At 51.9% G+C, this 19,635-nt stretch overlaps 3 protein-coding genes across 3 annotated transcripts; 1 reads left to right on the top strand and 2 right to left on the bottom strand.

Annotated features, from left to right (window-relative positions):
• Positions 1-556: 556 nt before the first annotated feature.
• Positions 557-3,060, bottom strand: VOLCADRAFT_98135 (uncharacterized protein; the record flags this gene model as incomplete). The annotated part of the gene is made up of 3 exons (XM_002957045.1): positions 557-952; positions 1,438-2,076; positions 2,203-3,060. The coding sequence occupies 3 exons, from the start codon at positions 3,058-3,060 to the stop codon at positions 557-559; spliced, it is 1,893 nt and encodes a 630-aa protein (XP_002957091.1).
• Positions 3,061-6,411: 3,351 nt separating this feature from the next.
• On the top strand, positions 6,412-10,412 carry VOLCADRAFT_98136 (uncharacterized protein; the record flags this gene model as incomplete). The annotated part of the gene is made up of 6 exons (XM_002957006.1): positions 6,412-6,498; positions 6,569-6,668; positions 7,136-7,357; positions 7,409-7,668; positions 8,171-8,238; positions 10,172-10,412. 6 exons carry the CDS (start codon positions 6,412-6,414, stop codon positions 10,410-10,412), a joined length of 978 nt encoding a protein of 325 aa, XP_002957052.1.
• A 2,894-nt stretch (positions 10,413-13,306) lies between these two features.
• VOLCADRAFT_98137 (uncharacterized protein) lies at positions 13,307-17,213 on the bottom strand (the record flags this gene model as incomplete). The annotated part of the gene is made up of 5 exons (XM_002957046.1): positions 13,307-13,623; positions 14,632-14,733; positions 15,016-15,249; positions 15,961-16,156; positions 17,196-17,213. 5 exons carry the CDS (start codon positions 17,211-17,213, stop codon positions 13,307-13,309), a joined length of 867 nt encoding a protein of 288 aa, XP_002957092.1.
• Between the last annotated feature and the right edge of the window lie 2,422 nt (positions 17,214-19,635).

Below are 19,635 nucleotides of genomic sequence, written 5' to 3' on the forward strand. Positions count from 1 at the left end.
CACAGCAGGTGTACGGCAAAGTAGTCAGATGGACGAGCAAATCCAACACATAATGTAATGCACTGGAAAGAAGGTACGACGACCCCCCTCCCCTTCCGAGCGCTTCTCAGCTGCAGCAGTGTCTGTGGGTCTCTAACCGCATCGGGACCCCAAGCCTAGCAGCACTAGCAGCAGCACTAGCAGCAGCACTAGCAGCAGCACTAGCAGCAGCACTAGTAGCAGCACTAGTAGCACTAGCAGCAGCACTAGCAGCAGCACTAGTAGCACTAGTAGCACTAGCAGCAGCACTAGCAGCAGCACTAGCAGCAGCACTAGCAGCAGCACAAGCAGCAGCACTAGCAGCAGCACAGCCCAATTAACTCGGCCGTTCGCTACAAGCCGCTGCATGCAGCATCTTCATCAGCACCTTCCTTGTAGTTTATTCTCGACCACCCCGTTACACGTACCTCTCCTGCCTGTATGTATACATATACGATGTATGTATGCATGATGCATGCATGTATGTATGTATGTATGTATGTATGTGTATGCGTATATCTGTATTATATCACTGTATTCAAATAAAGGATGGCGACCCGTTATGAGCCATCGACGGCTGCAGTACCATGTCATGCACCTCGCACATCTCCTCCACCCACGCCAATACCGCGTCCGCCGCCGTCACCGCCGCCGAATCGTACTGCTTCGCCGCCGCCGCCGCCGCCAAGCTTTTGCTCCGCCGCTGCCGAGCCTGCATCTGCGCCTCTTGCCAGTCTACTGGGCACCCTAGCGCATGAAGCCACCGCAACATGTCAAGACTGCAATCCTCCACGGCGCAGATGAAGACCCCGCCGCCGCTACTGCCGCCGCCGCCAGCCGCCACCGGGCCCCAGGGGCAGCCCAACCGCCGCAGGCAACGTAGCGCTGCCAAATCCCCGTTACGGGCCGCAACGAGGTAGGCCTGGCCCGTGCCCTACGTTGGTGGTTTTGATGTAAAAACAAAATGTTAACACAAAATACAGACAGTGATGCAGTGATAGCTATACGATACGTCCTCATAGTCCGTGCATACATATAAATATCGATATCGACCACAACGACCTACAGATAGACGTACAGACAGACGCACAGGCAGACAGACGGACCGCGATGTACGGATGAGGACCGCTAGGAACTTCTCGAGGAGATATGGCGAAGGGGGCCATCACGTTTTATATTATATATATAATTACGTTTTATATGTACGTTTAATATTATAATGTGTATATAAACATAGAATAAAATAACACGTAAATATAAACTTATATGTAAAACATATATATAAATTATAAAATATGTAAAATATAAAACGTTATATATGCAGGGCTATCTTCCCGGTTATCTTCGAAGATGAGAAGCGAGGGACAGTTTAAATACACTCAATTTAAATAATCCTAAGTGCGCGAAGGGCCCACTCACCCCCATGGGGCACCCCCGTGATGCCAACCACTCCACGAGGTCAAGGCAACCCGAGCCGGCAGCCTTGCAGAATACGTGCTCGTCCCAGATGTGCAAGCCACGCCTCCGAAGCCAGGCGATAACTTCCGTACTGCCTGACTCTGCGGCGCATTGGACCACTCGGGGGCCCCACATCGCCTGTGCCGCCGCCGGCGGCCGCCGTACGGGTGGCCCATCTTTAGCGGCGGCAGCTACTGCCGGTGGCGGCGGCGGCGGCGGCGGCGCCACTGCTGCTGTCATGGTCGCCGCAAAGATCATCTTGAGCATTTTCAATAGGCCGTACTGCGCCGCCACGGCGATGGTCTCCTCGTTGCACGGGCATCCGTACGACAGCAGCTCCCGCAATACGGACAAATGACCCTCCCTGGCGGCATGAGTGCACAGCGACGGGTCACGAAGTACGACAGCGGGATGTCGTACACCAACTGCCAACCCTGCCGCTGCCGCCGCCGCACGCAGCTTCCGATCCTGGCGATTGTGACGGGTGACGTCATCTGCCGACAACCGCGACAGCCACCTCAGCAACGGTACGGCAGCGGCTTGTACGGCGGCACGTGCCAAGGAAAACATACTGGGTAAGTGCCGATGCTGCAACAGCAGCTGTGCGCGTTCGACACAGTCAGGACGGGCGGCGAGTTCGTCACATCGTACATGTCCGGCGTCGTGGCTGGCACCCGCCGCAGTCAGCCACTCCACTTTCGCCCGCCAGTCGAGCGTGGGACTGACCACGGCATCTGCCAGCATGCCTTTCGTATTCGCCAGCAGGTGTACGGCATCGCTGCCACCGTACACGGCCAACGAGTTGTTGTACAAACGTTGTAACGAATCCAGATCGAAGCCGAACGCAGCGTTTCTCAAAAGGATCTGAACGTCGATGGAGGAGAGTGGCGGTGTCTGTGGCAGCTTCAGAAACCATTCAGTGAGGCCAACATGGCCATTTCGGGCAGAGGCGAACAAGGCCTCCACGGGCAAAGGACCAACAACATCCGTAGCTGCTAGTAGGGCCTCGCACGTGGACTGTCTACCGGCGCGAGCCGCAGCGGTCCAGGCGGCGTTTGAAAGGTCAGGGCTGTAGCGAAGGAGCCATCGCACTACGGGCAAATGGCCAGCTTGGGCCGCGGCCTTGACTGCAGTTTCCTTGTCAGTTGGGTAACCCATTTCGTCTAGCCATTGGCAAATATCAAGAGATCCACCGGCAGCTGCTGCGTCAAACAACTCCGCAACGGGGATGCAGCCTGAAGCTGCGATGGCGATCCGCAGGTTGGTGAGACTGCTGTTGCGGCACAGCAACGCCAAAATGCGGTAGCGTTCCTTCAGATTCATGTTTCGCATCACGTGGATGCCGCTCCAGTGCAAAAGGCACGCGTGTCGCGGAACGGGCTGCGACATTCGAACCTCAAATCGCCCCCGAAACAGCTCTGCCGCAGCCTTATTAATTAAGCGAAGCGTGCACATAATTTCATTGCCCGTAAGGAAGCTGGCGATTAACTCCAGGACTTGCGCCGGGAGGTCATCCCAGCAGGAACGCCTGCAACTTTTATCAGGCGTAGCCATGGCTTCCATTAGACACAGCTTCAGCTCCATTTTAAATATTTATTTGCGCAAAACGTGCCATCATCATTCTCAAGGACTAGGAGAAGACCCCGCGGTAGCTCTGAGCGAAGGCCACGACATAGCTCTGGACATAGACCCGGACGTAGCAAGTTCCTTAGTGTACAGGTCAAACCAAAGAGTTACATATATGGCTGGAACCGGCCGGCTGAAGTGTCTGCAATTTAGAATTGTGTAACGTGCTACAGAAGCAAGGATAGGTAAGTAGGATAATGCTCGGGAAATTTCAATATCGAGAAAAAAAACCGACCAACAGATGCCACAGTTCGGAATATTTAGGTTATAGTAGGGATATATCCCCAGGACAATATCTACAGCGTGCCCTCTAAGCAGGTGGACTAAATTTTTAGGAATATAATGTTATGCAAAAGTATTTTTTTATCGCATTCGTGCTTAGCGATAGCCTTGCAGTTACAATCTCCACTAGAAGCTCCGAAACCACTTAGCTTAATCCAGGCCCTAGGGCCTCATAACACCGATTGGTAGGCGAATTATATGTAGGTAAGCCTGAAAGAAACAATACTGGGTACTTATACACAAGGACCAATTTGTTCAGATCGCTTGGCTGTTCTGATGTAACTCCAACTGCCAAGGCAACTTACAGTAGCAACGGAGGTTTTGCGGTTGCTTATTGTAACGTTTTAAGCTACAAATCAGTTCATTGTTGGACGCACTCGCATCCTGCAGCTTCATTTTGCGGAGCGTGCGACCCACTTGATGGCTCGACATGCTGAACGAGGTCCACTGCTACCCGGTATTGCCCATTTAGGGCCCCAAAAACATGAATGAGTTTTTTTCTTGAAGCCTTTTCCTTCGCTTCCCCTGCTTTCTCAAGGGCAGCTTTAAAGTTAACCCGCCATTGACCACCCATTAACCCCCTGATGATATCTTGTATTACACCAGCACCACGTACACCAATACGCCTGTCTTGTTGGCCACAATTCATGACGTCTGCTCCGCCTGCTACTCATTTTGTGGGCTCCCACAACCAACCCTCTCCCACATTACCATTCCCACAACCAACTCGCTCCCATGGAAAAGTAGGTATAGAGATGCATGCACTTACCGAGACTAATTGGGGATTCTTTTTATGCGAGATGCCGTGCTATCCTCCACCGTCCCGCACGCCCCGCGCGTACCACCTCCCTCATACGGCGTTCTGATGTCAGTTGTATGCATGAAATGCCTTCTCCTGTCTCGCTCCAAAGAAAACATCAGATGCTGAATAAACCAAAGCTTTTCCAGCAGGCTTGCGGCTCTTGCATGCACTGGTTAAAGGTTGCCCGGGCTTCGGAAGCCTCTGTGCGTGTGTGTATCTGTGTGTGTATCTGTGTGTGCATCTGTGTGTGCATCTGTGTGTGCATCTGTGTGTGCATCTGTGTGTTACATATCGATCCGGGCCTCACAATGGCCAGGGGCACCTAACTGTACCCCAACGGGAATGAGCGACCGTCGAAGAACTCTCCTCCTTGTGGGGGGAGAGCCTGCTCGACCGATGGCGTGCAACCCCGCATTTCCCCCTTTTGCCAAGATAAAAGAGAGCGCGTTGTACGCGTCAGGCAGGCGTGAGGGCAAGGTGTCAAGGCGGGAGCTTGTCTGGTGGCGCTAAGGCTCGCCCGAGGCAGCACCTAACAAGGTCACCACTCCGTCATGTGCAGACTCACAACACTACACCTGTAAAACCGCCCTCGTCTGCAAGGGCTTCGATCTCTGGGCTTACTCTTACCCACAGTAGCGAGGGTGTGCGACTGCTGGACTGCATTTAATCCATTAGAGTGTTCAGTTCCCAGTCACTAGTCCGGAAGCTTCATAATCGGACATCGTTAGCCGTCATTATTGACGGTGCATGCTTCAAACGAGGATTGGTACCGCTGATGGCTGCTGGTAAGCTGACAGTGATAGGTGTCTTTTGGCGCATATGGTAGCTTTGGTGCATCTAGTAACCATGTTGAAGTGAGCTCCTACTTCAAGCTCGCGAAGTAAATTGGGGTTGTCTGAGTGCTCCGTACGGAGAAAGAGGGAGATTTTACGGGATTCCCTGGGCGGGCAGCAAGTGGATGAGAGCTTAATTGCTCGAACGTTATTCTTGATGGTCCTATGGCGCTGATAGGAGTGATGCTTCCTTGTAATTGTTAAGCTGTGCTTTGATGATCTTCGGAGCCGCGATGAAGTGGATGAAGGACATGGCGATGGCGGTACACCGGAGAATAACTTTATACCTGAGCGAGCTCCCAATAGTTAACAGCGACGTGTGGTTAGGATTGGCGACAGACAACAAGGGCACCTAAGGCCTCGACTAAATAGAACCTGAAAACTATTTATTTTTTTGCGTGCAATGCGACGCTAAGCAGGTTGCCCGGCACAAAGCATCTCCCTCTCCGCTTAAAGCATCTGCGTGTGCGACTGTTTGTGCAAAACTAGGTGAAGCTGTCTAAACGAGGTAATTTACCATCTTCCCGACCGGTGTTCGCATCATGTTCGCGCAGGACGCCGCATTCGCTTTTGGAACCTTAAAAGCAACTGTACTATTTCAATTTGGCCCCAAGATGTTCCCCAAATAGCAAACACGTCGAGCAGCGATTCACAGCGAAGCCATGAGGTTACAGGCGCGTGTACATCAGCAAGTGTATTTACGATGGACGTGAGGACTCATTAGGATTTGTTGATCAGAGTTAATGTCATCGACTTTTGATGGAGTGGACACAGGTAAGTCGCTGGCAGGTTTTCGCGTAGCCAACACTGGCCAACGAACCCGGGCCTTAATCAGATAGCGCAGGACATATCTGCAGCACAACGTGTGGATAAAGGTGATGGGGATATGAGGACCTTCCTGCTCGACGTAAAATCGCACGCCGCATGAATTGCCTTTTCCATAATTCTCCATCTCTGCCTCTCGCCACCTACGATTTGCTCTTTCATGGTAGCTCCCAGCTGGAGCAGCTGGACGTCCACAACTTTAAATAGCAATGCTCTCCCGGCCTCTCGCAAGCAACTAAGTTTCACACGTCCCGATGTTCCTTTCGAAGACTAGCATTAGATGTACCTGAGAGATGGTGGTCTCGCCGGAGTTCAAACCTGCTCAGGAAACCCTTCGGAGCCGATAGCATGCGGACAGGTTTCTATGTGGCTGCAGGACTGAATAAGCCATCATGACGTAACAGAGTTATATTATGGAACAAGACATAATGTCTCGATCTGTGCTCTCTGGATCACGTACGGCGCGGGGGACACTTGGCAGCCATACAGGTTACGCAGCTGTATCCAGATGCCAAAGCAAAAACATAATGCCACAACTTATATGAATTGACGAGGAAGTTCTTTGCGATGATGTGGCAGGTTTTGTTTGCACTTGCGCTGCCGGCTGCTGTGGCAATTGCGTTATCAATGCCCGAATACCTAGAAAACACCAAGGTGCTATATGGCCGAACCCTACGTATTTGATGATAACGTAGTAACGGAACGAAGGCAATGACTGCTGCAGGTGGAGGCTAGTCACACGCTGGGAACCGCATACTTCTTTCTAGGCCTCAGTTGCAGCGCTACAAAGCTCAAAGATTTAATCGGATCGTCGCTGGGTCTCGGTGCGTTAAGATTGACGTGACTCTTGGCCATAGCTGTCTGTCTCTAACTGTAGCGTTTCTGCAGGAAATATTTCCTTTTGTTTCTTCATCGGGACTTTCTTATGGCCTGCTCTGGGTCTGGCGGCGACAGTACTGGCGCTTCAGGCTGGGTTGCCGTTTGCAGTTGCCGTGGGTTTCGTTCTTCTGGCGGCTTGCCCAGTAGGTAAGTCTGGCAGCTTGCCCATTTCAAGTACCACAGAATTTCAGCTTTAGCCTGCACTGCACTGCACTGCTGCGCTGCAACCAAAAAAATATGCCAAGATGGAGACATGGCGTTCCACTCTCTTGAATTCTTGACTCCTCCACACCCACCACTTCCTACTCGCCTCCCTCAAACCTATTACAAGCCACGCCTCCACGATTTCCTAGAGCGCGCACATTCTCCATCCCCTTATCCCACACCTCCGCATCCCACACCCACACCGCAGGAGGACCCACCGCCGCGATCAACGCCAAAACTGCTGGCGGCAGCCTGGAGTGCTCCATCCTCCTGTGCCTTCTCTCCACACCGGCGGCCGCCCTCGTCACCTCCCCCTACATCTACCGCCACTTCACCCTCCTACTCCTCGACCAGCCCCCCTCCCCAGACGCCTCCACGGCTGACGTCCTCTTCCGCGCCCATCTGTCGCCCGACTTCCCCGCCACCGCACGTGCCACCCTCCTCTACCACACCTCCCTCACAACTACACTGCCGCTTGCAGCAGGCGCCGTGCTATCCGCTTTCCTCCCTAGCAAGCCATTTGCCGCTACCGCACGGCGCTGGAGTCTCATTGCAGCCGCAGCTATGGTGGTCGTCAATGTGCTGGTCAACGCGGCTGTGGGAGCGGAGGCTCTGCATGCCGTCGGTTTGCCCGTGCTCGCGGGTGTTTTGTGGTTACACGCAGCGGCACTCCTACTGGGCTACCTGATCCCTGCTGGCGTGAGCTCACCCGGCAGTACTTGCCGTACCACGGCATATCAGGTACGTGTGTGTGCCTCCCCCGGGATGATGATGACGATGCGTGGCTGCGGCTGCGGCTATGGCTTTTACCTGGCCTGTATGTATGTATGTATGTATGTATGTATGTATGTATGTATGTATGTATGGCGGTGCGCCGCGCTGGGGTGGCGCCGTTATCGCGCTCGTGCTTTCTAATCCAACGAACAATCAACATATTAAATCGTGATCCTCTTTATCAACATGTACCTAAAATATGAACTTTGGCAACGTCGCCGTCTTCATCACCATCATCATCATCATCATCACCTCCATAAGGCCTCGATGCGCAACTCAGTTTTGGGCTTGGCGCTGGCGGCGTCGCTGTTTCATCAACCAGGACAGCAAGGAGCACAGCAGCAGCAGCAGCAATACGCACAGCTGTTGGTGGCGGCGCCATGTCTGCTATCGGTGGCGGTTCAAAACGTGATGGGTGCTTGTACGGCACTTCTGGGGTACCGCTGGCCGGCCTTTCACCTTGCTGCAGGTAACTCTGGCCAGCCTATCAGTCCCCGGGCCTTCAGGGCCCACTCTGTGGAGTCCATTCTTCGACAGGTGGGGCGTCCGGTCAGCACCGGTATGGGTGTGCGTCTGTCTGTGTGTCTGTCGGGCTATGTGCGTGCGCACGCGCAGGTGTCTTCGTTTACATGCATTTCGTGATTTGTGGGCGTTGAAAACCTGGATTCGCGTTACCGTTGCTGTTGATGTTACCGTTACAGGTTGTTAATTAGTAACGGCAGATGATCCGTTCAGATCCATTGCCATAACACCATTTCGTGAATGACTGATTCATTCATTAGCTCATTCAGTTATGTATGTACGGGATAGAGAAGGGATCCGATACCTCATGCGTTGGCATCTCATCGCCGCCGCAGTGGTTCGTTGTTCGTTGGTTGGCGTTACACTGGCGGCAGCCTGGTTGATGATGATCTCGTTATCGTTGAAGTTGGTTGTAGATTGCAAGGTATGAAAGATTTGCTTCCTAGACAGGCAACGCACTTTTTGAGCGCGATGCAAAAAAAGAGCCCATACAGAGGTTACATGTGTATGTATGTATGTATGTATGTATGTATGTATGTATGTATCCCCCCGGCGCAGCAAACCTTCCGCCGACTTTCGGAACGCTCGAGCATCAACGACATCAAGGAGGACTGAAGGGGGACGCGGACGCCCTCCCGAGGAGGAGTAATCAGGAGGACGGGAATGGCTGTTTTCGGAGCGAGTGTTCACTGTGTCGTGTAATGTGAGTGTGTATGTCGTACTAACCGCATTAGTAACTCCTGGGACTCGTACGGAGCAGGAATGGGAGGAGGAGCCTGTGTCGATAGGTTGGTAGGTAGTGGGCTACGTCCTACCTGCCGTAGGATTGGTCACACTTTTTTTCCGAGTCACACTTTTCCACTGAAAAAGAAAGTGTTATTGTAATTGTGGCTTTTTTAATACTCAATATCATTATCGGCAAATCCGATTTGCGATAGCCTACATCTGTTTGCGATGTCAGCGCTGCGAGGACAGTGTGCGCATCGTGCAGTCGTCCTCAGTGTGTGGATGTACGTACTCTTGCATGTCGTACCACGGTGACGTGTCTGGTCTAGGAGAGGCGGGGGGGTATTGCGAGAGGGGATTCGAAGCGGGAGAGGGAGTTGGTGGGTGAGAGCTATACGCGGAAGGGAAGAAGGGCGGGTGGGGATGATGATTCTCCGGAGGGTTGCACTGCTCCATTGGGTCGGGCCGGGCAGGGCCAGGTGCAGCCCACCACAATAGCAACTACTAGGTGGAACAGTGATTGATGATGGAAAACTCTCTGAGGGGTTTTTCATGGTCTCGGAGCGTTTCCTGTCCTCGTTCTAAGTCGTTCGAACGACTTATTCTATTGGCCAAAGCCTCACTCGTCGCCCCCCAGAATTTTTTACAGGAAAAAATATTGCTCTTCCCCATTTTGCGGTCATGCAATGATGTCGTACAGGTCGGCGGCCTTTTGGCACAAACATGCGTCGTCCCGTATGGGTTTATAGAGGTCGCGAAGGACAATGCTGAATGTCCCTCACTCGATACGCGCATGACGCGATGCGATGATGAACTTCACTCGGCTTTCCCCCTCCCCAACCACTGTGAGGGAGGCTGTTGGGATTGCTTTCCGTCCTCTACACTCTCGGCTTTTGTTCCTCTTTTTCCCATATCCTAGCTATCCTAAGCCTCTCCGACTCGGGTTTGTTTGTTTGTTTGTTTCTCTGTTTGTTGTTTCTCAACATGTAACTATTGGTCTTTAGTAGCATGCATACGTACATACATACATACATGCTGGATGTTAGCACACACTGCGTGGATTTTGGCCCAAGGAGCGGCGACACGGCGCTGTTGAGCATTTGCCTGAGCGCGAGCGAGCCCTCGCTGCCGGCCATGCATTCATGGCTCCAGGCACGGCACTTTGTCCCTTCTCTCTCCCTCCTCCTCCTCCTCCTCCTCTCGATCTCTCCCTATGTGGCAGGCAGGCAATGTACGGAAAGTACGGCGTGGGGGTTCAGGCCACCGTGTGCAATTATCCGGATCTGTTTGTCGTGTATTGGTGGTCGTCTTTTGGAGACGCCATTTCCGGAAATATGGCAACGGCATCCGTCCGGCGTTTTTGTCGCGACGAGGTGAATGTGGCTGATGGCGCCTCTGTCGTGTCCTTTCGTGTTATCATTACATTATTACATATTATGTTGCACAATGTGTTACATATATAGTTAGTGTGGTGTAATGTGCATTCGTATCTTTCAGGCAGTCCAAGTTTCCCTTCAGTCCATTCAGGAGGATCAGTGCAATTAGATCCGATGGGCTCTGGTGATGTTCCTGTAAACACACATTTCCCCCCTCCTGCGCTGTAAATACATACACTTGTGTATGTGTGTGTGTGTATGTAAAAAATATGTCATGGCCGATATCCGCCCATCCATCCGTTAGTAACGACCAGGCAGAATGTGTCGCCTAACGGTGAAGCAATTTTAGTAATAAACTTTGCGTCCCCTACTGCAAAGTTTATTTCTACTGGTTGTCAAAAGCCGTTTGCGAATAACAAATGGAACGTTATGATTAGTTCTACAAGCTCCATGGAGCGAGCAAATGATTTTTTGAGCATCCATTTGCCGCGCCACAGCCCTTGCGTTGCCGACCGCAAGCAGGGCGACCCCCTTTTTTTCCCCACAAGGAACTCAGAATCCGAGGGTGTGTCCGGACGGCGGGGGGTTAGGTTCATGGTAAAAAAATGCAAGCAGCAGTAATCGTCGCTCCTTTTCGGGGTTGACGCATACACGCCGCCGCGGTAGCAGCGTAGCTATATTCGTGCAGCTAGTCAAGCAGCCTGTCCGTAATCGGAGGGTCCCCGCCCTTATCAGGAAGCTTCTAGGACGCCGCCGCAGCCGCACTTGTCTCGTGTTCCGTCGTGTAGGGTGAAATCATTCATGCATGCGCCGCCGCGTGCGCCCTGTCGAGACTTCCCGATCGAGACTATGCATTGTCAGTTAGTCCGGTGAGCATTTCCGGCCTTTCCTTAGGACACCCTTAGCAGTTTTAGCTCCCAGGTCTCGGAATGCTTGGAAACCTGCCTGGTTGGCACACGGCATTGTTGCGCATCGTCAAGTCAACCAGAACATACGGCGAACGGGGAAGACGCACACCCACATAAAGGGTCCGCCAATTTTGAGTTCTGTCGTTTCCGTACTTTATTTCAAATATGTCATGTCGCAACCTCATGCCCGATTTGGCATGGCTTTCACTTCGGGAACTCTTCCTTGAGCCTTTCGACGGTTATTGTTTGAAGCTGTTCCTCTCCATATGAGAGCTACTTAAGTAATGACAAACTCTCCTAAAGTCGGGGTAAGTGTCGTCATCTCGAATAAGACGGGCGCCCGGCGACTGTCAGGCGAGTGTGAAGTCGAACTTCGTAATGGTCGAATATGACAATTCTTATGAAGATGTAATTTTGTCTTGAGACACGAATAGCAATTATAATAGTCTTTTCAGATAGCTGCAAATCGATGTCTTCACCATGAAGACAACAAAGGTGGCGATCCAACATGTTCCGATTGCATCAAACCTATGGAACATGTAGGAAGGTATCATTTAACAGAAAACTAGGACATTTTTACAGGACATGCTGAAAAGCGAAATTACCGGAACTGACCCGAAGTCTTAAGAACATACGCACCGGCAAGACTCACTTTCATAGCACAACACATCGGCCTCAATCATAGCTCAACACATCGGACACGGGAAGCACCAAGGAAAAACTCGGAAAGTCACGCGATGCAGCGCGGGCGCGCGCGAAAGCGATAGCATTCGAGAATCTTTGCTGAGGGGAGCTCTTGGCGGTCAACAGGACAGTCGATTTCACTTCTTGCTGTTAGGACCTACGAGGCTAATAAACTTAAGCAACTGTAAGCAAGCAAAAAATACTCACATCCTGCATATAGCCTGCTGAGTAATCCCCGGAAACGAAAAACTCATCAACAACAGCTTTCAACAACATTAACCAGCTCAGCGCGCGCGCGAGATCGTTGAATGATCATCGTTCAGATAAAAGCGGATATCGAAGGAAGGAGCCGCACTTCCGGATAGCCCAAAGCAAAGCTTGACAGGAGAAGCCAAGCGCCAAGCAAAGCACGACAAACTTTCACACCGTGACCAAATCCCTCAAAAGCCCACCAAGAGAAGAAAATAATAACACTTCCTGGTTTTTTGCTGCCATGGCACATCCGAAAAGCTGCTCACATGTGCATTTGGGTTACCGCACCTGGTGATGACTTTAAGAAACGTGATTGACAGCACCCCCAGAACCATACCGTCAGTTGCAACGGTTGGTGCATGCCTCATGCATCATGAGCACACGTCCATCAATCAATTGCTGAAGGGCCAGACTATAGCCAACGGCCATAACAGTACGCATGTTCTTTTATGCGAATCTATAGAACTTCAATGACCAGCCACCACCTTGCTGCACGCGGACGATGCATATTTGCATGTGCTAGGAAGCCCGATAGGGCATCGAAGACCATTCCAGATGCAGCACAGCAAGTAATCGCTCTAGCAAAATTGAAACTTGCACGCCGGGTTTGCCCCAAACTTCCTCTTCCTCAAACTGAAACGAGCTCGCGAATAACTCAACTGCCGATAACCCCAAATCAACTGCCAATTCGCGTACACATTGCCGCTACCGTACTTAATAGACGCCCAGACAGATATCCTCAAACGCGTGTAACGCAACCCTCGAACGCTGAGTCCTTGCAAAGCACTGTGCCGTACGTATGTACGAAATTCGAGCATGTCATAACCGTACTTCACAGAGGGGGTAGCACTAGTGAAGGCACGCGGCCCTGTCAGCAGAACAAAGCTAGGATGTCGTACACAAATTAGTGATTTACTTAGCTTCCGCGCACGCACGTTGCGAGAGCTTCCGCGCACGCGCGCAAATACAAGGCTTCCATAAGCCCCACCAGCGACAGACATCGCTGCCTGATGCTCGATGGAAATTCGGCGCGTCCTAAGCGTCAAAAGAGCGCGCGCCTCCAAGCGTTGCCTAACCATGGTGCCGCTGGGAGAGGTGAATTCGATGCGTCGTCTCCGAAGCGCCACACGAACCCAACTAATCCTCCTCCACAGAAGCACCCATGGACCAATCGAGGAAAAAACAGCATATCATAAACCTTCCCACAGTATACATCTTCTTCTTCTTCGCATCAATCACCACCTCCTCCTCCGCCTCAACGACTGATTTCTGAGGCCTCAAGATATGAGGCCTCAAGAAGTCCAGTGATGTTCCATAACACGCAAAATAACGTAAAGCGTCAATCCTAGCCAGCCAGGCCGCAAGCCAGTCAGTCAGCAAGCCAAAGGACTTCCCCCGCAGCTGACCGACTAGAAGGAACTGCTGTCCATAGTGCCGTACCATCCCACACGGCACTGCCCCAGCAGGAGGGGGAACAGAGCCCAACAGGAAAAAGAGAGGAGCAACGAGCCAGTACAACGCACCGTACGAAATGTACAACGCGACTCAGCCCCTGTACGACACCACTCAGCCCCTGCCTGGCCTTAGCCCCCCCGCCACCACACACCTCAAACAACTTTGTCATCGTCCTGAAATTCTATAATCAAATTGTAGAGTTGCATGTATGTACTGCATACATGTACTTCAAATTTACGGAGCGAAAGGAATCTCGTTGACCGGGCAACATGACCGATTGTCATTGTACAAGGAATACATGCAGCTATTGCCATAGCACAGTGCTTGCGGAGATGAGCACTCGCCGTTGGGACGGAACCTCATGCAGAGCCTCATGCTAGCAGGCGGCTTCACGTTCAAGGAATTCAAATCGGTGACGGAGACAAGGGCAAACGCCTCCCCGCCGCGACTTCTGTTCGGGCTGTACGTCAAAGGCTTCAACGCACCGTTCACAGAGAACCCAACCAGGGACTTCCGATCCTCCTCATAGCAGCTTTGCTCTACATCATCGTTCGTACACGGGGGGAAGATTTTTGGGCAGCTGGGCGTAGCAATATGTAATATAGCGAGGATATAAACAGAAAGGGACACGAAAAAGGTGGCAGCGGAGGGAGAAGGCGTGGAAGCGCGAAGCATGAAGGTGCTTGCTGGAGGAGCGCACTCCAGGCAATGGCAATGGCAATGGCAATCCGGGACTAATGATGGGATATTCCATCCGAAGGGTAAGGAAGCACAATACGACGACGTACCCCGGCAATGCTAAAATTAAAGCTAAGCAAAATCCTTGCGGGTACGGGAAATATTGCGGGAACGGGAATATAATTTCATCTTTTTCGCCACTAGCTTGCGTTAATTTTAATATTCCATAATCGCCGGGGGAAATGAAAGCAAAAGTGTAGAAACGTTCTTTAGAAATTCACCCCTGTGACCCATCTGTGACAGCAGCCCCCCGCCAAGCCGCTACTTACTGATGAGAAACTCGACCTTGTTGATGGCCATCCCCGCGCATTTGCTCCCCTCATCCACATCACCGGTTGGGGAAACCATGAAGCAGTACGTTACGACGGGTGCTGAATCGTTGAAGGGCCCCATCGGCAACGACAAGCGGTACGGCGACAGGGTGCTGTTGTAATTCGGGCATCCGTACGGGAACGTGTAGTTGCGGCCGAAACTCGGAGCTAAGCTTGGCGACGATGGCGACAATGGCGGCGGCGGCGACGGTGGCGGCGGTGGCGGCGGTGGCGACGGCGGCGGCGGAGACGGCGGTGGAGGCGGCGGCGCGAAAAACGAAACCTGGCTGACGGGGCAGCAGCTGCGGTCCTCGTTGTACATGGTATATACGCAGCTAGTACCGTAGCACAGAGTTTGCGGGGTGCCGCAGATGCTAGACCTCCGCATCACCAGGCAGAGCTGAAGCGGGTTGCCGGCAAGCAAACCGGCGGTGAAGTCCTTGAGGCCGCTGACGGCGAGCATGCCGTACGGGTTGCCGTCGAAGGTCTTCGTCTCGAAACGGAATGAAGACACAACGGTTCCGTTAACGATGGCGTTACGGATGGCCTTGGGGACTTCGGCAACACAAGCCGTGTCTAAAGTGTGAAAGGGAACAAAAGCAAAGGAGGGGGAAGAAGGTTCACATCGTAAGAAAAGGAACTATATCAGGAAAGAAGCAAAGAGATAATAAAAGAAAGACATTTTGTCCCAGAGAATGTAATCTACATGTAATCTGTGGATACAGATATCATTTCTGCAAACTTAGAGATGTTCCGAACTCCTCAGGCTACATCTTATAAATGTTATAAATATAGGACTTAGACATATTATAAATATAGGAGTTAGGCATGTTATAAATATAGGAGTTAGGCATGTTATAAATATAGGAGTGAGTCTTGTGCTTCTACATAACTGCAACACTAAAGCCGGGACTTCAACACCATATGCCAAATCAAGGAAGGTCGTTCCGTGGTCATAACGTGTATATAATATCGGAGGAAACACACCCCATCCAACTTGTCGCAACCGTTTTGCCAACATGCAGTCATATCTTCACCCCATATACAACCGAGTAGACTGATGCATGTCTTTGTGTACGTAAGTAAGTATGTATGTATTCAAACCCGAGCCTTAGACGCAACGGCGCAACTCCAAAAAAAGGACGTGGCAGCTAAATGCTAAGTAATATACAGTTGCACAGGTTTAAGGGGCTAACATCGTAACACGTAATTACGTGCTGTTCAAGTTCCCACATGTGTTGCACTAGGTGCTAATCGGGGTTCCGCAGTGCCCCGCAGCGGACTCACTAATTATGAAGTCAATCTTGTTAATCTGCATCTTGGCGCATGAGCTGCTAGAGCCTTGCACCAAGGCATCCGCAGTGATGGTAAAGCAGTACGTCGCGAAGCTTCCATTCACACTGACAGGGTTTCCAGGACTCGACAGACGGTACGGCGTGAGGCTGGCGTTACGCGCGTCGCAAACGGAAAATCTGAAGTCAGTCTCCAGGACGGCGTTGGTGGCAAGAGGTGGAGGTGGGGGTGGAGGTGAGGGTGAAGGCGGGGGAGGGGATGGAGGGGGTGGCGATGGCGGAGGCGGTGGCGGTGGCGATGGGGGAGGCGGTGGCGGTGGGGGTGGGGGAAGCGGTGGCGGTGGGGGTGGGGGTGGAGGAGGAGGAGGCGAAGGGGGAGGGGAGGGAGGCGGTGATGGAGGTGGGCTTGGCGGTGATGGAGGAGGGGAGGGGGGAAGAGGAGACGGCGGTCGGGGAGAGGGAGGACGCCGGGGGTTCGGAGGAGGCCTGGGCGAGCGAATGGGGGAAGGAGGCCGAGAGACCGGGGGTGGCCTAGGCGGTGCTGGCGACCGCGGGGGCCGGCTTCTAGGTGGGGGGGCGTCGGAAGCCAGTCCAACACCTGTTTGTCCATCCGGAGTGGAAGGGCTATCAGGCTCGGATGGAGCCGGCAAAAATGAAGCGTCTCTAGAAGATTCTCCCTCCGCGTCGAGTGCGACCGGTGGCTCGGACCATTCCTCTGCAGCAAGACCCGAGAGCGCGCTGCAGAGCAGCGCAGCCAGGAGAATATTTCGTAGTTGAATATTTATCTTCATGTTGGCTGATGGCTCAGCGGTGTTGAGCGCTCAGCCAGGCACGACGAAGGATTGAATCGAAGCGGGGTTTCGTTCCTGCGGGACAGAGGTTTTAAAATTACAAGTGTTTCTTGCTTTTGATTGCGATGGAAATGCACAACTGCAGATGCACTAAGGCGTCGCTCGGGCGGAAGGCGTGCTGCTGTAGGCGGATGTTCGAGTCCCTGGGTTCCGCGCACACCTTTCGGCAAACTTCAATAAACCAAAGCCCAGAGGTGCGACACCAGTGTTATAAAAATACTAATATGATACAATACCTGGTGACGAGAATCCAGCAAGAGAGGTGGACAGCCTCCTTCGCAATGAAGTCACCACTTCAGCTAAGTACTCAACACTGTCCTCCAAATAAACTCACCCCACACACGAGTTCAATGTTCAGAACTCATGTATGATGATCTACCTTCTCACAACCCAGCATAGTTAAACATCATTGCCGCTCCAGGGGCGGCCCGCCTTCGCGCACCCAGTTTACGGCACAGCCTCGCCAGCAGAGGACAAATAGGGACCGTCGCTTAGACACTTTCTGATGCATCTTTGAAGCCCCACCCAAATAGGACATATTTTGCAGCATTATGTGCGCTCCTCGGACAGTGTTGAAGCAGACGTACGGCCCAACCAGCAATTCAATATTGGTCCTTAACGCTGCTCTCACCTTGACTTCACATTCCAGAACTTTCTATTTTTAAGATCAAATTGCATGCAGTCGTGATTGACTGGATGCTCTCCTCCGTACGGAAATCGTAGCTCGGGAGCTAAGTCGCCGGCAAACAGGCCAACTTGACAGGAGTTGAGCACAACGTCTCGCAACTGAAAGACTTAACTTTAAAGTACATGATTAGTGTTTTCCATTTGTTCCGTGCCTATGCTGATGCGGTGCGAAGTAGTCTCGGCTTCCTCGTGTGACTACAACGGGCTGAATCACCAAAGCAATTTGATAACGGTTGCACGCCTGTATACATTTGTACCTTACGTCATAGGTATCGCTCTGTATGGCAAGTTTCATGAATGGCACTTCCAGGGTACACAAGCTAATATGACATGCAAGCGTTGTTCGCCTATATTTAATGAAAGTCAATCTCTATGCCATAAGTATGCAACGTATTAGCGCGTCGTTCAAGCGGCATGATGGTTCGACGGTTGGCACATACTAACCCTGCCTCTCGCTTTCTGAATTTGTATCACACATTAGGCTATCTACCAGCAGAAAAACTAATACCTAAACATGTCTTCTTTCAACGAAAAACATTTTGGCCAGGGCTGAAGGTCCTGTACTTCTTTCAATCTGTGGCAACCAAACGGTATGTGACCGCAAAGCGAAGATACCGCCCATTATGATCATAGGATTGTTTACCTTGCCATGACTGCTTTGTACCTTAGCCTGATTCGCTCCCATCCGTTGGATCGTACCTCACCCCAACTGCCGGGCCAGAAACTCTTTCATTCCGTCCAGGAAACATGTTTTAAGAATTCATTTGGAAGCCTTTACAGCGCAGCAAACGCTTTTTTTGTGCGTACCCAACCGTAAAATGTATGCGAAACTTGTATGGTGGCTTCAGCGGTTCGTAGATCTTCGGCTCAATCTTCTCGCCGGTTTGGGATCAGTTGCCTCGTCCCAAAGAAATGGCGTATTCGCTCGTGTTCGTTGAAAATCGCGCCGTGGACGCGGCTTATTCCCGGCGCACATCACTTCACGAAGGCTCCATCATCAAAAGGACAACACGTCCTCACGCTCGTTCTACGAGGCCCTCTTTGACCTCCGCTTTCACCCCCTGAAGGCTCTCCACAGCCGTAAGCGCGCAGCTAAAAAAATCTGCCTAAGGCTTGCGATTGCTTGATGAGACTTGGGAAGGCAATTAACGGACAACCGCGACAGGCCGCGACCCCGCAAGGATTCGCCAACAACTGCCCGGTCGCGACCGTCCAAAGGGTTCATCCACAGGTCAAACGGCAATTATGCGATTCCAGCGTGGATGCAGCCAAGGTTCTCATTTAGTCGTCTGTCTGCTCGGATCGCGCTCGCTACGAGTAATAGTCTGGACTCTTCTGGACCGCAACTTAAACCTAGCCACTTTCATGAAGGAATCAATTTTTATTGCTCCAGTGCTAATTGCGGTATATTACCTATATAGCCTAGTTTAGTGTAGCGGGATGTTTACGTGCATGCGACAAAAGCACGTACTGCAAGAAAAGCGCGACGATAGAGGAGGTACGGCACGGCGAGCAACGGCTTGCCCGCACGCGCCGCTGAGCGGCGCCGCAAACGGTTTAGAATCGAGGTATTCCATCTTCAAGTTTTAACCAGTGTTTTATTACTCGATCGCGCGCTTCATTCGCGAACTAAGCCCAGACGGCTTATGCCCAGACGTCGGTTGTGTTCGGGGGAGCACTGGCTAGGCATCGACGCTGTTACGAAGGCTCCTCTGCCGTTGCCTCAACACCTTTGACAGACCGCAGGGATCTGCTGTGATGTGATGAAGGAGGATGCGCCCGAGGTGTTCTTTTGGGTGTGCACTCGGGAAGGTGGATGTCATGCGCAAGTCCGCAGAGGGAAAACATTTCCGAGCACGTTTGAAGTATGAAGAAGCACCAACTTGCTGTCGCTGAGACAATAAAACGCGACTGACAATGTAAGCGATTATTAAACTATGTGCTCATAGTATTTTCACAGGAGAGAAACATTTTAGCAAGCGCTCTATCGAGATCTAGATCCGCACGTTCATCGGCAGCTGGGGCCCTCGTCGGCCATCACAGCTTCACAGACTAGGATTCGTCGACAACGCGGTGCTAGCTTTGCTTCGTAGAATGATTTACTTAAAGGTTTAAACAGGCATGCAGTCTTT

This window comes from Volvox carteri (assembly GCF_000143455.1).
Source record: "Volvox carteri f. nagariensis unplaced genomic scaffold VOLCAscaffold_68, whole genome shotgun sequence".
NCBI classification, from domain to species: domain Eukaryota; kingdom Viridiplantae; phylum Chlorophyta; class Chlorophyceae; order Chlamydomonadales; family Volvocaceae; genus Volvox; species Volvox carteri.